The sequence below is a fragment of the Scomber scombrus genome, chromosome 12 (genome assembly GCF_963691925.1).
Source record: "Scomber scombrus chromosome 12, fScoSco1.1, whole genome shotgun sequence".
Taxonomy (NCBI): domain Eukaryota; kingdom Metazoa; phylum Chordata; class Actinopteri; order Scombriformes; family Scombridae; genus Scomber; species Scomber scombrus.
The window spans coordinates 11,442,456-11,456,721 of NC_084981.1; the positions used below are offsets into that span (position 1 = coordinate 11,442,456).

At 38.1% G+C, this 14,266-nt stretch overlaps 2 protein-coding genes across 2 annotated transcripts in view; one reads left to right on the forward strand and one right to left on the reverse strand.

Moving 5' to 3' along the window:
• The window catches only part of gtf2a1l (general transcription factor IIA, 1-like), a 6,476-nt gene extending 6,461 nt beyond the window's left edge, over positions 1-15 (forward strand). Inside the window, exon 9 of the mRNA XM_062430106.1 lies at positions 1-15. This exon is cut by the window's left edge and continues 828 nt beyond it. The gene's annotated coding sequence lies outside the window, so the exon portion shown is untranslated.
• A 1,290-nt stretch (positions 16-1,305) lies between these two features.
• On the reverse strand, positions 1,306-12,438 carry LOC133991463 (lutropin-choriogonadotropic hormone receptor-like). Its single transcript, XM_062429882.1, has 11 exons — positions 12,269-12,438; positions 11,912-11,983; positions 8,728-8,802; positions 8,407-8,481; positions 7,024-7,098; positions 6,672-6,749; positions 6,408-6,476; positions 5,899-5,973; positions 3,251-3,439; positions 3,036-3,089; positions 1,306-2,452 (listed from the first exon to the last, which is right to left on the reverse strand). The coding sequence occupies exons 1-11, from the start codon at positions 12,436-12,438 to the stop codon at positions 1,306-1,308; spliced, it is 2,079 nt and encodes a 692-aa protein (XP_062285866.1).
• Between the last annotated feature and the right edge of the window lie 1,828 nt (positions 12,439-14,266).

Consider the following 14,266-nt stretch of genomic DNA (forward strand, 5'->3'; position numbering starts at 1 on the left):
CAAACCTCTGGAAATTTTTTTTAATTTTACTTTTTAAAATTCACTTATACTGCAAAGTCATAGTTTGAGCAACACCCTATAGTCCAAAACTGAAAAGTGCCGCCCCCCCCCCCCCCGTGTGTGTTCCCACAGAATATTTTATAGACTTCACCACATAAGGTCACAGACAGAGGATTTATGGCATCAGTTTTGTAAATCAAAGACCCTTTTCCACAGCTATGTATTAAGCATGCATTGACCACAGAGTTTGCTGAATTGATTCAAATCTGTGTCCATCATCGTATAAACTTGCCTTATTATATTAATACAGTACACAATAGCAGGAAAAATACCTTAATCCTCCTAGACAGCCTATTTGTGCAAGACAGGGTATCACCGATGAAGAACAAGTTGCACCACTTTCTAAGATGGTGCTGAATAGTGTATTTGGACAGATGCCACTCCAAAATAAAAAATAAATTCTTCTTAAACATATGCTGTTAAAGCAACTTTTGGCAGTCAATAAGTAACAGGAATTGAGGTTTTGGCATGGCATCCTTGCTACACTCTGCAAGTCTCCACAGATGTTGCTAATAGCATAATTGAAAAAGATGGTTAGCATAAATAATTGACCACACTTTTTAAAATTAGAATGTTTTAATGTAAAAACCTGGGACATTTTGAACAGCACTAATTGTTTGTTGTGGACCAGGTCCCAGTTTTTACTGGTTTCCTGTGGCTGCTCGAGCATGTCTGCAGTCTTCAAGCCTCTCAGGCCAAATGTCTCCTGAGTACAACAACCCAATAGATGGCACCAACGTTTATTAGATTGAAAAACCTGAACAGACAAGCTAATACAAAGACTTCCATTTGATCAGATTTACTTCAAACCTTATATTAAAGATTAAAATTTCAACCGTAATATGCCTTGAAAAATAAATAACCTCTACTACTAAATCTTCTATGGAACTAAATGTCTCTTCTTTGAACATCTTAAACCAGTTCTGTTTTATGTAGTTTGATCTTAATAACAAATAACCTAAAGCATATCAGTAAAGGTAAACTTTGCAAAAAACAAAACTGGCCTGTTCCGGCTCCACCCATCTGCATCTTTGTACCACGTTACCTGTGCAGAAATGGAGGCTGCAGTACCTGTTGTCTTCAATTTGAGGTCTCTTGGCCCTGAATTATGAAATTCTCACTTTGTAATCAAACCCAGATCAAATCTGATCTGAGGTATGTACAAGACTGACACCCTGACCTAGACTCAAAAGAAATGATACATTTGACAGAAAATAATTATAATAAAATTATTTGTGTTATTGATCATGTGGTTCCCTTGTTTAGAAAGCAACCTTTCCTCTTAATATAGGAATAGAAGCTAAGTGAGTGAGGTTTACTGGGAGACACTTTCTGTTTACGGGTGAGATGTGAAGCCAGAATCTGCGACCTGTAAAAGTCAGATTTTGTGTGGCAGAAGCCGCAACGACTCAACAGCCGGCACACATCCTTCCTGAAGGCCCGCGTGAAGATGGTGTACAAGAAAGGGTTGCAGAGGGAGTTGATGGGATAAAAAAGGATGAGCAGGATCTTTGAGTGAGATACTGTGATGAGGGGCATCCGCAGGGCCGCAGAGATGGCGAAGAAGGAGATGGGCGCCATGCAAATGAAGTCAGTGAAAATGAGCACAGCCATGCGTTTAGCAATCTTAGTATCTCCATGGCGTGAAGAGTGCTCCGGATTGTGGACACTGAGATAAATGCATATGTAACAGTAACAGACCACCAGGAAAGCGACAACATTGAGAATGAGCACAGCCACCACATAAACCTGAGAGCCCAGTGTGTCGATGTCCATGGGAAGGCAGATGCTCACTTTGCTGTAGCTGCTGACCCCCACAAGAGGGAGCAGGGCAACTAGCAGAGAGAAGCCCCAGCCTGCTGCCATCATGGCTGTCACATGGTGCATCCGTAGCCTCTTGTTTACATGCATGGCATTGGTAATGGTGTGCCAGCGTTCGAGGCTAATCACAGTCAGTGTATATACTGAGAGCTCACTGGAAAACACTGTCAAAAACCCTGCTATGCCACATCCTGGGCCTGTTTGCCATTCAGTGGCATGGTTGTAGTACTTGTGACGGGAGTGGTGATCCATGAAGGCGATGAGCATCAGGTAGAGTCCCATGCACAAGTCAGCAAAGGCCAGGTTACACATGAGGAATCGGGAGATGGTTAGCTTATGGTGGCTAATGAGGAGGATGACCAGCACAGCCAGGTTACCAGTCACAGCAAAAACTGTGATTATCCAGGTGAGACAGCGCAGGAAGCGAAAGCCCAGCAGGTCCTCGCAAGGGTTAAAAGCATCCGGGTTTGGCGTGCACTTGACGAAGGGGTCGTTGAGACAATCCAGTTCCAGGTCTGGATACTGGAAGTTGATGTCATTAAAATCGTTCACACCATCTGCAGTGGGCTCCCTGAAGAACACACAGGTGTTGAGGTTATCATAAGAACCCCAGAGCAACTGATCAAGGTAAACGGTCTGCTTATGGGACTGTATGGAAATTATGGGTGGAGGGGAGTGAGAAAAGGAAGTAGTGTACTTTTTACTGTTTAAGGGAGGGTACTAAACTAAACTTTTGTTTGTGTGTGTGTATAAAATTAAATGTGTAAAAAAAGAAAAGTTTAATGTGCCATGTGTAAAGTGACAGTAACAGCTCTAATGGTTATTTTTTCATAATTTTGGTAGCTGCCAATTCCACTCCTATTGTTTTGATTTGTGCGCTTTGTGAAAATGATCATTATATTTAGGTCTAACTTATGGTACACCATCTCAAATTATTTTAGTTAGCAATGGCAAAATTAGTTAGTACCAATTCAATAGTGTCATCTTAGTCTGAGATATTGGTGGGAGGGTGTTGCACTTTTTTCTTCACCAAAGCGAGGGTTCAAACAAAATATGAATAATGCTGGACACCTTTTCAAAAAAAGTGAACAGTAAGATTCAGTCCAGCCCAATAACTTTCAAACAGTCCCTAAGTGGGCACTGAAGTAACTTACATTTCTGTTTTGCTGAGATCACACAACTTTGTGAAGTTCTTCAAGGCATTTTCCCTTTAAATATAAAAGGAGAGAAAAGGTTAGACCTCACAGTATATCAATAAACTAAACTGCTAATTACCAAACTGCTGAGGATCTGCATTCATTGGACAGGGCTTTTGTTCTTTATAAAGATGTGAATGGATTTGTTACATTGCTGTGAGCAAGTCAGTTACCTTTGTTTGCGACGCCATGTGTGGAAGGCGCAGCAGTGGCTGGGGTACGTGAGCTCAGCCTCCAGCAGCTCGGCAAGGCTCTCCAGCGGAGGGAGACTCTTCAGAGCGAAAGCAGAGTCAGCTCTCAGAAACCTCACCTGCCTCAGTCCTTTAGGGGGGAGGGAAATCAACGCTGTGGAGGAAACATCCCTGAATCACACACACAGAGAATGTAGACATATGATTCAGTCAATATTAGTGAAATAGCTACAAATAAAACAGTGTTGTAATAAGACATTAGATAAATAAATGTTACAAGAAAAGCCTTTCCATTGGATTTAATTTGAATTGATTTTATATGTATTTTGGTCTTTTAAAATATAAGACAATATAACAGAAAGAAAGAAAAACAAAAAAAGAAATAGAAAAAAACACCATATGCATAGCCAATACTGATGTACGTTTACCGCAAACATAATATATCTTTATCCATTATACACAAATGGTGATATACAATTTTCTGAAAAGGTGTATACTGAAGCCAACGCTTATTCAGATTTATGCTAAACCATCCAGATCATAACTATATATAGACTGCACATGTCCTTATGTGCCTTGGATTTCACTTTTAGTTTGAACTCAGTTGGACAGTTATAAAGCCAGTTTTCCCCACAAGAGGAGCCATGATTTGGTGCTTTGTTCATGCGGGTGACAAATGCTGTTTCGGGCAAATCTGTCTCCCACAGGTGTTTATTGAGCTCTAGTGAAGCAGCCAAGGCTCCATTTACAGTGTTTTCATATTCATCAAGCCAATGAGTAAAATCACGCTGTCTTTCTGAAGAGATGCTCATTCACAACAGAAATGGTTCATCACAGAATCGAGGCAGTAATTACTGACATTTACCGAGGACTGAATACATTTTATCAAAAGCAAAATAACACTCAGTATGTACTTTGCCTCCTCCTTTGATTGAATACCGCCTTTATTTGGCTGATTACAAGTTATGACCTGACTTTCTTCACAACTAAAAATAACAAACAGACGGAAGACCTTTGGCATTTCCTGCTCATCTATGTTGTTTATCTCACACCACACATATTTATTCATAACTAAGATAAGAGGAAATTTCATGTCTACAACACAGGTTTCTGACAATCAGAGACCTTGGGTGCTGTATGCTCTGCAGACTTGGTTATTTGCTCACTGATCAGTATTCAGCAGTCCTGCTTGCCTTGTTGGTTGTTTACACAGACAGGCTGTCACCATCCTAATGTTTATACAATAAAATGATAAACATTGTTATGAATATTAATCTTGCATCACTGACCCAGTTCAAATATGGTCGCCATAATGCTGTTGATCAAAACAACAAAAGATAGAGGATTCATGATTATCCTCTCTCATATTTAACTTTGGCACAATTATAAATGTGTTGCTTTTTATTAACTTTGATGTGATTGACTAATTGACTAAAAACACTAAATCGATAGATACTTTATTGATCCTTCACAGGAAATTGCTTGGTTTACAGCAGCTACATCTACAGCCACACATAACATGACATAGGAACACATCTCTAACTATCCAATGGAAACAAAAAACACTTATTACTCAAGTACTGTGCTGAAGCACAATTTTCTGATTCTTGTATGTATTTGCATTGTCTGATTAGTACTCATTGCATTTTTGGTTAGGTTTAGGCATTAGGAGTGAGATGGTTGGGTTAGGGTAAGAGTATGAAGGTCAGAGCTTATAAGAGGCAGAGTTGGGAGGGTCTTCGCAAAATACGGGTGGGAAAAAGATGAACTCTGGTATGTGATGCATGATTGATGTAGAATTTATTTCTACCACATGTGTTTCATTGTTTGAAGTCGTTTTTTGCATTGTCAGAGATTTTTTGTAAAATGAAGGTCATGTGGAAAGAATTATTTTTGAAAACACAGGAGATAAATATCCATTTAGAAAACTTTCCTTTATATCTCTGGTCAAGGCCTTAATTAAATTTCAAAGCTTCACCTAATGATTTTCATCCTTTATGCTACCTTTTTAATCCAACCATCTCCTTTACTTTTTTGTCTAATTTTATGTATTTAACTGTTCTTTTAATTTTACTTGCCTCTTTTAGTGTTGTTTTTAAAATAATCTTTTATCAGTCTTATTCCTCTTCTTATGTTCTTTTGCACTTCGGAAAAGACTTCAAATTTCCTTGTGTATAAAATAAACTTGTCTCACCTTGCCTTACTGTACAAAATGTATATATGTAGAAAAGGCAAAAATAGCTTAAACAAATTACCTAAAAATGTATATAGACATACAACATACTGAAAGGGGCTGACAATATCTCTGTACTCTGTACAGTTAGTGTCATTTTTTCATATTATAAAATGTATATATGTTTTTTAGTGTGGTAATGCTACTTTTCTTAAATAATGGTGCTTAGCAGTTAGTGTATAGTGTGTTTTTGGGAGAGTTTCACTGTGAAGAACTATCGATGCTGTGAGAGTCATTAGAGCGACCCCTTGCACATACAATTAATAATGTGATGTATTAAAAAAGTATTGGTAATAGCTGCTTTGATATACTTCCATTACCAATTTGCAAACTGACTGACAGCAAGTTTTTTTCTTAGGTTTGATTCATTTTATCAACCTTAATTATTTTTACTTACAGAGAATTTGGACCTGAGGCTCCTTTGAAAGCATCTTCTTGAATGATACTGAGAAACGTGTTGTCTCTTAAAATTCTACAATAGAAAAAAAAAGAAACAAAATCAAACATCACAAAAATGACCTGCAATCCAAATTGTAGTTGTTCACTTAACATACGATATGAAAGAAAATCAAAGATGACACATTAATGGCCAAAAATGCCCCAAACCCTTTTTCATTTACTTTTTATTTTCTCAGCTTGACACAAAGGAAAATGAGCATTATTTTTAGACTGCAGGGTGTCTGCACAAATCTTGTCCCCATCAACATTCAGCAGTAAGGGGCAGAGTAAGAAAACAACGGGTCATCCAATCTTTGTTTAGTCTTACATAACGTTTGTTTACTGGTACACTCAGTTTTTATGATTACAGAAAGAAAAGCTTTTAAACCTGACACAGCAACAAACTGTATCGCTCTCTAATGTTGTTGTTAGCTCAGTATGGGAGAGTATGATTATCAAAATGCTTACAATGTGTTGAGCTTAGTTCCATTGAACGCGTGAGATTGTATTTCCTTGAACCCGTTCCTAACCAGGTTCCTGTCAGGGACACAATTTTATACATTTTTATTTTGCTGTCAAAAGGCACCTATCAACAAGGTCAGCAAACTGAACATTCAATTACATAAGAGGACTGAGACACATCAAAAAAATGGTCTTGATAAAATAATGACAAATTGTTGCTCACACTTCCCATAGGGTGGTAGGAAAAAAGAATTTGGCTCCTGTACTCACATGTCAACGTACTCCTCTGTGATACCCTGGAAAGAATTGGCAGGAATGCTGTCGATCCTCATGTTGTCTGCCATTTCTCTGCACGTGGAAGAGATAACATGCACTCAGGCTGTTGGGCAGTATCAGTTAGACAAAATTATGTATATTCATACAAAAAAAAAGCAGCAGTTTGATGAACTGTGACCCAGTTGGAGGATTTGCGGCAGAGTTGGTGGCATCGTGACATTGATAGATAAAAGTAAAACTGGGCTCAGAATAAACAACTTGGGCTCCGCTCAGCTAGAACACAAATGACATGCAGAGACACACTAATCCAGCTTCAAGCACACTATTTTAAAATGGGATTACTTACAGGATAATATTGGGCACCAAGGAGGAGATAGTTGTGAAGTCAGGGAAGTGTATCATCCCTGTGTTTGAGATGCTCCTGTGAAGACAAGCAGCAGAGACAGATGATATGCAAGATAAGAGGCAATCTTCAAAGTGCCCAGGAAATGTCACAGATACTGAGATTGTCTCAGTCAGTCAGAAAATACTAATTTCAGCAGCCAGCTGTGGTAAAACACCCCAAGAAAAATGTGGTTTATCACATCATTTCACTGACCTTTAACTTTTAACAACAATCAATGCTAAAGTACGACCTGAATTAAAAACATCTCTGGATTGACTTATACAAGCGGTGAGCCTAAAACTCTGCAAACCACATATGTATTAATACAGTCCATATAGTCAAGTGAGCAGTGCAGATTTTGAATGTCATTGTACAGTGAAAAAAAACCCCCAAAAAAACCAATAAAGAAACAAGGCTGTTTTTGACACTGCTTAAAGGGAGACACCAGTGATTTAGTATTGCACTTTCATAAAGTTGGAGGACTCACAAGAGACAAGCTAAAGAAAAGAATTGGTCAAAATTGAAGTATCTGAGATCGTGATATTTTGGTTTTTATTCCCTTGTATGCATCAAGCTTCAAAAACGCTGGCTCCTACAATTCCCATAATGCAGCTCAACAGCATCTCTCATCAGTCCCTCTCTGGCTGCTAAATGCCCTCATGCTTCAAACTCCATACCCCCAGTTTATGACGACATAAACAGACAAGATGAGCTGGAGTGCCTCTTTAAAACCCCACAACATCCTTTTTATACTGAATCTCACACTGGTCGTCAAACATACTCTCTCAGCTGTCCTGTTTCTCATTAATTCTTATATTTTGTTATTTAATGTTTATTTTTATGGGGAGAAGCACATAGCATGGACCAGTGCCACATACCACAACATTTATAGCCCGAGCCTGGAATGCCCGTCCCTGGTTGGGCCTTTATACAAATACACGCAGGAAAACACACAGAAATGATACGAAAAACTAAATAAACTAACTCAACCTGCTTTCAGTGTTTGTAGAGGACAAGTCAGGGAATCACTGGTGTCATAAGGATTTATACTCTGGGTACAATGAATGTATGTCAAAAAAAAAAATCATAGCAATCTATCTGGTAGTTGCAGAGATATTTCACTATCGTGGCTTAAAAAAATATCACTGAAGCTGTATGATGTCAATTCTAAGTGAAATATTTTTTTAGCAACTTTGAAAACTTTGGAGTCTCAACTAAATTCAAAACAAAGTTCTTTGGGTTTGCTCAGCTGCATAGCACAAGTTTGTAATGAGTGACGCATTGGCTGGTCAGTGAAGTTTAAAAGTTAGAGGATGATCATGTAAATCAGAAACACAGACTTACAAATATTCCAGTTTGGGCAGGTCAGTGAAGGCACCTTTTTCAATGATCCTCAGACTGTTGATATTCTGCAAAGAGCTACGGGAACCAAAATGAGAAATATATCAGCAATTATAATTATTGTTGTCGGTGGATGTCAACAAACCAAACCCATTCATACATCAGCTGCTGTGAAAGTCAAGGATTAAAACACGTAGCTTTTGTAATTGAGAGACTAATCCTGCGAAGCTAAAACGAAATGCTAAACACATACCAGCTGTTCAAATGAATAATTGCCTTCAGTGTTCAGCTTGAATGTGACGTGCAATGGAAGGTGATGCTTACATTTGAGCCAGGCTGTGGAGGGAGAGGAACGCCTGTCTCCGTATCTGCGTGATGCAGTCGCTTTGGGAAATCTCGCTGTGGCACAAAGAAATGGCTCAACATCAATCAACAGATTAACAAGAGGCTGTAAACAAATTACTCTTGAAATGTCTCAGATGTAGCCAGTAAATATGGAATTTTAGTGAAACAAATTTTTGGTGAAAGTGCCGGTTATGGATTCCTTTCCTTGCTTACTTTATCATTTTAGAAATAGGACAGAGTTGATTGATACTGGGATGCAAATCATGATGGAAAAATGAAAATACCACCACCATCACCATGAATTCATACTTCTAGGGCACTAACACACATGCCTCATGTTTGGAGAAGCTACAAACATACATCACGGATGCATCTGGGCCAAGAAGACTAAGTAAAGATGTTTAAAAAAGAGGACTAAACAAAGACGTTCCGAGACAAACAAAGTCAACAAGACTTTCTTGATTTGTCCTTGTACACTTTGTTTTCTGATGGAGCCACGGCTGACTTTCTTCTCAGAGCCGCTCTCTCCATCTTCTTTATCGTAATCACCATTGACGTTTTCGACTCCCACTCAACTGTAATCAGCCGACACTTTTCTTAGGTTAACCTAACTCTGCTCCCATTTCAAACCTAGAAACTGTTAAATGACTCCATCTGTACTTCTTATGTTTGGTTTCACTCCCTCCTCTGATTGCTTTATGTATGGTGTCATAATTAGCCTACCACTTGTAGCTCATAAAAAAAAAGCTTTACACATGATGAAGCTGTGCCAAGATTATCAGTTTGCGTCATCAGTGACAAACAGCGTGTCATTCTACCTTGACACAGGTTAAACGAGGAGGGTTTCATAACCAAGAAATGAAACATCTTCTTAGAAATCCACATTTGTAGCATATATGCGAGACGGTGAAAGACCGTAGCTTTAGCACAGTCATTTCATTGAAACTGGAGTGTCTTTTATCACTTAAAAATATAATCTGCTGAGAGAAAATCTGAATTTGCCCTGTTTATTGAAACATAATGAACCTATGGCATGTAAGTACTATAAGTATCTGAGACTGATAAGGCTCGTCCCTGAGGAGGAGAGCAAAGTCAAACACAATCAACACAAATCGGCTCAATTTGAAAATGGTTTCACCACAGGCGAACAAACGTTTCATATCTGCTTATCAGACTGTAAGTGATATATTAATTAAATAGAGGAGCCAGTTTGGTAAAACGATTCAGGGTGATGTTATAGCTTTAGAACTGAGTACTTACTAGCTGTAAACACGATAAAGGTGACCTAATCATCAATTAAACCCCATTTCTAGAGAAAATAAGAAAAGGTTATGTTATTACTTGAGTGCCTGGTATGTTTTTAGTGAGATATCTCTTTCATTTATAATTGGATTTTGTAGAAATGTGCTGGGCAGTGTGGCCAAGAGTGTTATGGACTCATGATTATGGGACTCTGTGTTGTTTTACAGTGGTACACTTCTGTTGCTTAGTCCTTTGAGTGATTTGGTTTTGCTCATTTGTTATTTGACTTTTCTTTTAAGGCCTTTCTGGAATACTTGGTTAGCTTGTGGTGTTGTGTTTTTTGGGGTTTTGGTTTAGTTAATGTTTCCTTGTGTGTTCTCTTCACACCTGCCCGGCATTTTTCTCATTAGCCCTGCCTTGCTCCTTGTGTCTTCCCTAGCCAATCGGCTCCCAGCCTGTGTGATGTGCCACCTGTTCCCTGTTGTTTGATTAGTTTAGTTTGGTTTTCTGCTCGGTCTTTGTTGTATCCCTTGTCTCGTTTTTTATCTTTTCTCCTCACTTCTGGAATAAAACCCTTTTTCTGCAGCCCTGCCTTGGGTCCACCTGCTTTGCTTTACATGACAAAGAGTTTTGGTACATTTATGAAAAACATTGTATGGGAGTTGTTGAGAAGCCCGAAGTGCGGTCTCCTGTTGTGTGATGATGACAATAACACAACATACAGCAATAATGAGAAAATCTTTAAGTACTTTTTCCTTTTAAATATATATTTTTACAGTACAGATACAAATTTCCCCTCCTATGAATAGAAAAATGAAATGATCTGGTTTTGGAACTGTGCATCATCATCACATCTACAGTAAACAAAGTACCTGTTTAAAACCTGGTGACATAAGCATGTGGGTGAAACTTCGACATTAAAAGTGACAGAGTAGGTTGTGCTCAGCCATTCGCTGAGTTAACAAGGTGTTCCCCTTGATCATGCCACAGGAAGTAAACTCCAGAGCGAAGACATCAAAGTGAAATGTAATCATGCTATGAAGTAATGAATAGTCATAAACAAATGTTCGCCTCCTGTTGCTATTACCTGTACCTGGACTCAAGATAAAAGCATTTAGTAAACACCTGATGTAATACTTGAATCATTATTTAGTCATTGAGTTCATTTGTTTAAAATGGGCAAACACTAGTTTTGTACAGATTTCATTTTTCCTTGTATGTCTATATTGTTTTCTACAGTTATCTGGCTGTTAAAAGTCACTGGCAAAACAATGAATTCCCTATATACCAAGGCAGTTTGCATTTTGTAATAGCGCAGTATGGGTTGCTATAAAGTTAAATCAATTTCCGGGCTTCTGTTGTGTCAGGAGCAGCTGGATATTTAGCCTTCATGTTGTGTAGAAACTCTCCTTTACTGCTGCTATAATATATACAGTATCTTGTTGGAGGCTTTTGTCTTTGCTCTGCACACATGAGCCAATAGGTGGCGCTACAGGCAAAGCATATTTTAACTGTATTTTAAATTTGGACCCACACAGGCTTTGCTTTTTTCCTTGTAGTATGATATTTCCTCGCAGTTGATTTGTTTGAATGATGATTTATTATCTATTATATAAATGCACAAGTTCCTTTAATTTAGTCATTTTTAAGTGCAAAGTCAAATTTATAGCAATTACATTTGATTGAATTAATCAGATTGCAATAATTCAGTTTAATTAAATTTATAATATATACTATTTCCGAAAGTTTAAAAACGTTTAGCTTCTGTTTAGTTAGTCGGCATTCTTGCTTAAATGTTTCATCAAGGCGAAAGTCTTTATCAGCAGTCTCTTATTGTCTCTCTCTTAAGTCAAACTTCTTGGACTCAGGGTTTTTCTTTTCTCTCTGTCTGCTTCATGATAACTCTAACAAGAAAACTTACATTATTGTTATGTTGATCAGCTCCTTGAAGGCATGACTGGGAACTTCTTTCAAGGACAGATGAGTGAGTCTTCTGTAAGAGTCACAAGTAAAACTCAAGTCACATGTAAACTTTATAGGAGCAAATGCAGAAAAGTGTCTTTTAATGTAACCCCCAATAATGACATTTATAAGACCTGTGTTACAACAGGAATGACAGTGACACCATAAAGTAACTGTATAGCCATAATAAGTCCCAACAGGAAAATCTAAAGAAAAACGGAAACGACACTGGGCACTGATGGGCTCAGTGTAAAGTATCAGATGAGTTTAGAGCAGAATTCTATCAGCAGTAAAGCCAGAGAGTTGGGTTACTTACAGTCGAAGCACGGATGTTGCTGCTGCCCGGGAGGCCAGCTGAGTGTCTCTGCTGCACTGGATAGTGTCGGTGCTGCAGCGGCAGATGGTCGGACAGGTATATGCCCAGCAGGAGCGCACATTCAGCACACCGGACAGCGCGACCAGGACCCAGACCACCCGGGGAGCCATGACACCGGACCACTCACTGAGGGATTAATATCAAAACAAAGAAAAAAGAAAAGAAAACTCCACTGAATCTCCTAAAAGTTAAAGATGAAAAAAAGAAGAAAAAACTACTCTAAAAAATCAGTGCCTTATTCCAGGTCAAAGGCAAAAGGCTAAATAACGTTATGCGGTGTTTTTTCTCCACCTGCGCTTTCAGAGTTTCAGCTTTAATGTTGCCTCCAGGTACTGTTGTAATTGCGAGCTGGCTGTCCGCCTGGAAGAGCCAACAAAGTGAAACACGGGCAGAAATGTTCTTTGACAGCTGAGCTGCAGAGATGTGACGTCTGGTGGGTGGAGATCATGAAAGCTCTGTCAGATAAAATGATGTGGTGAAGTCATGCTGTCACTCATTTCAAATCAAAGCTGGAAATTATTTTTTTTATAACTGTTGTGAGGTACTGATAAGAATACTTTTTTGTTTTGTTTATTTTGTTAATTTAATTTTTTTTAAAAATTATTATTCTCAGTGGTCATCAAAGTAGACTCTGGGGGAAAAGGGGAATAATTGAATTGCACTATAATTCATCCATAAGTAACACAATGACAGAATGTATGACTATTTTGTTTGTGGGTTTCATAAACCTTCTGTTATAAAACATCTAAAACCACAAATATTCACAGATGGGGGTCTATGGTCTTATTTGTTGTCTAATTAGGTGTCCTTGATGTGAAAAAAGTTTGAGAACCACTGCTCTAAGTTTATTTAATGGCCCATTTTTTATGCTAACATGTTCATAGTATGAGTTAACATGTGGTGTATTGTCATACTGTGCAACCATGTAATCAATGATACAATGAAAGTAACAGTTTTAATTTAATCTATACAAGTGGGCTTGCATATTTTGCTTCTTAAGTTATGTCCACTGTCCATTTTATTGCACTTTTTTGATCACACGCTATATATTTAGATTTTTGATGTGTTTTTCCAAACATTTAAGTTTTACATGATCTTTGTGCGATAAAGCAGTCCAAGTACAGATTGACTTTTTCCCCTCATAACAATATGGTAATTCTGACAGAAATAATGCAGACCCGATGTTCACTGTGACAGGTTACACAACTTAATAACATTACAAGGGTCTTCCAATATATATTTTTTTAATGTATGAAAATGAACTGGTACATGGACGGCTTGAAAAAGTAAATGCATTCAAATGAATTTTTTTGAACAGAACAACATGGTTTGCTAAATTGTTTGCCAAGTTTGCCCATTTCTTAAATGAGCTAAAACATGGAAAAACCACTGTTATGATCTTATGTGTTCCCATTATTTTTTAATGCATGTCTGCTTTGCATCTCCTCTTCATTCTGTTGGTGATCTGCTGGATGAAGAAAAATACTCATTACTGTATGTTCATTTTATTAATAATCCAACCAAAAGCACTAAAATGAACCAATTATCACTAACAAGATGCAAAATTTGAACTTTCAGTCATCAGAATTACATACACACTTTTCACATGAAGGCAGCCTACCTCCCTGTGACTGTAAATACCCCCAAAAGGAAGTAGAATAATTGCTTTTTGCCAATGCACATTGAAGACCAGCAATAAGCCAGCGAAGCAAAGAGTGTGTTCTTCAAGTTTTAGGCTGCTGATGAAGCTGCAGCTGCTTCACTTGTGTCCTCTACACTGCAGAAAAATGTTTTTTATGTTGACTCAAACAAATCTGAGTACTACATTTATAAGAGGAAACTTCAATAACTCAGACCTAAAATAAAATGTACTTTGTATGAATTGCAACTTAGCTTGCAAGTGTAGCAGATACAGATAAAGTGATTTAGAAGGACGTG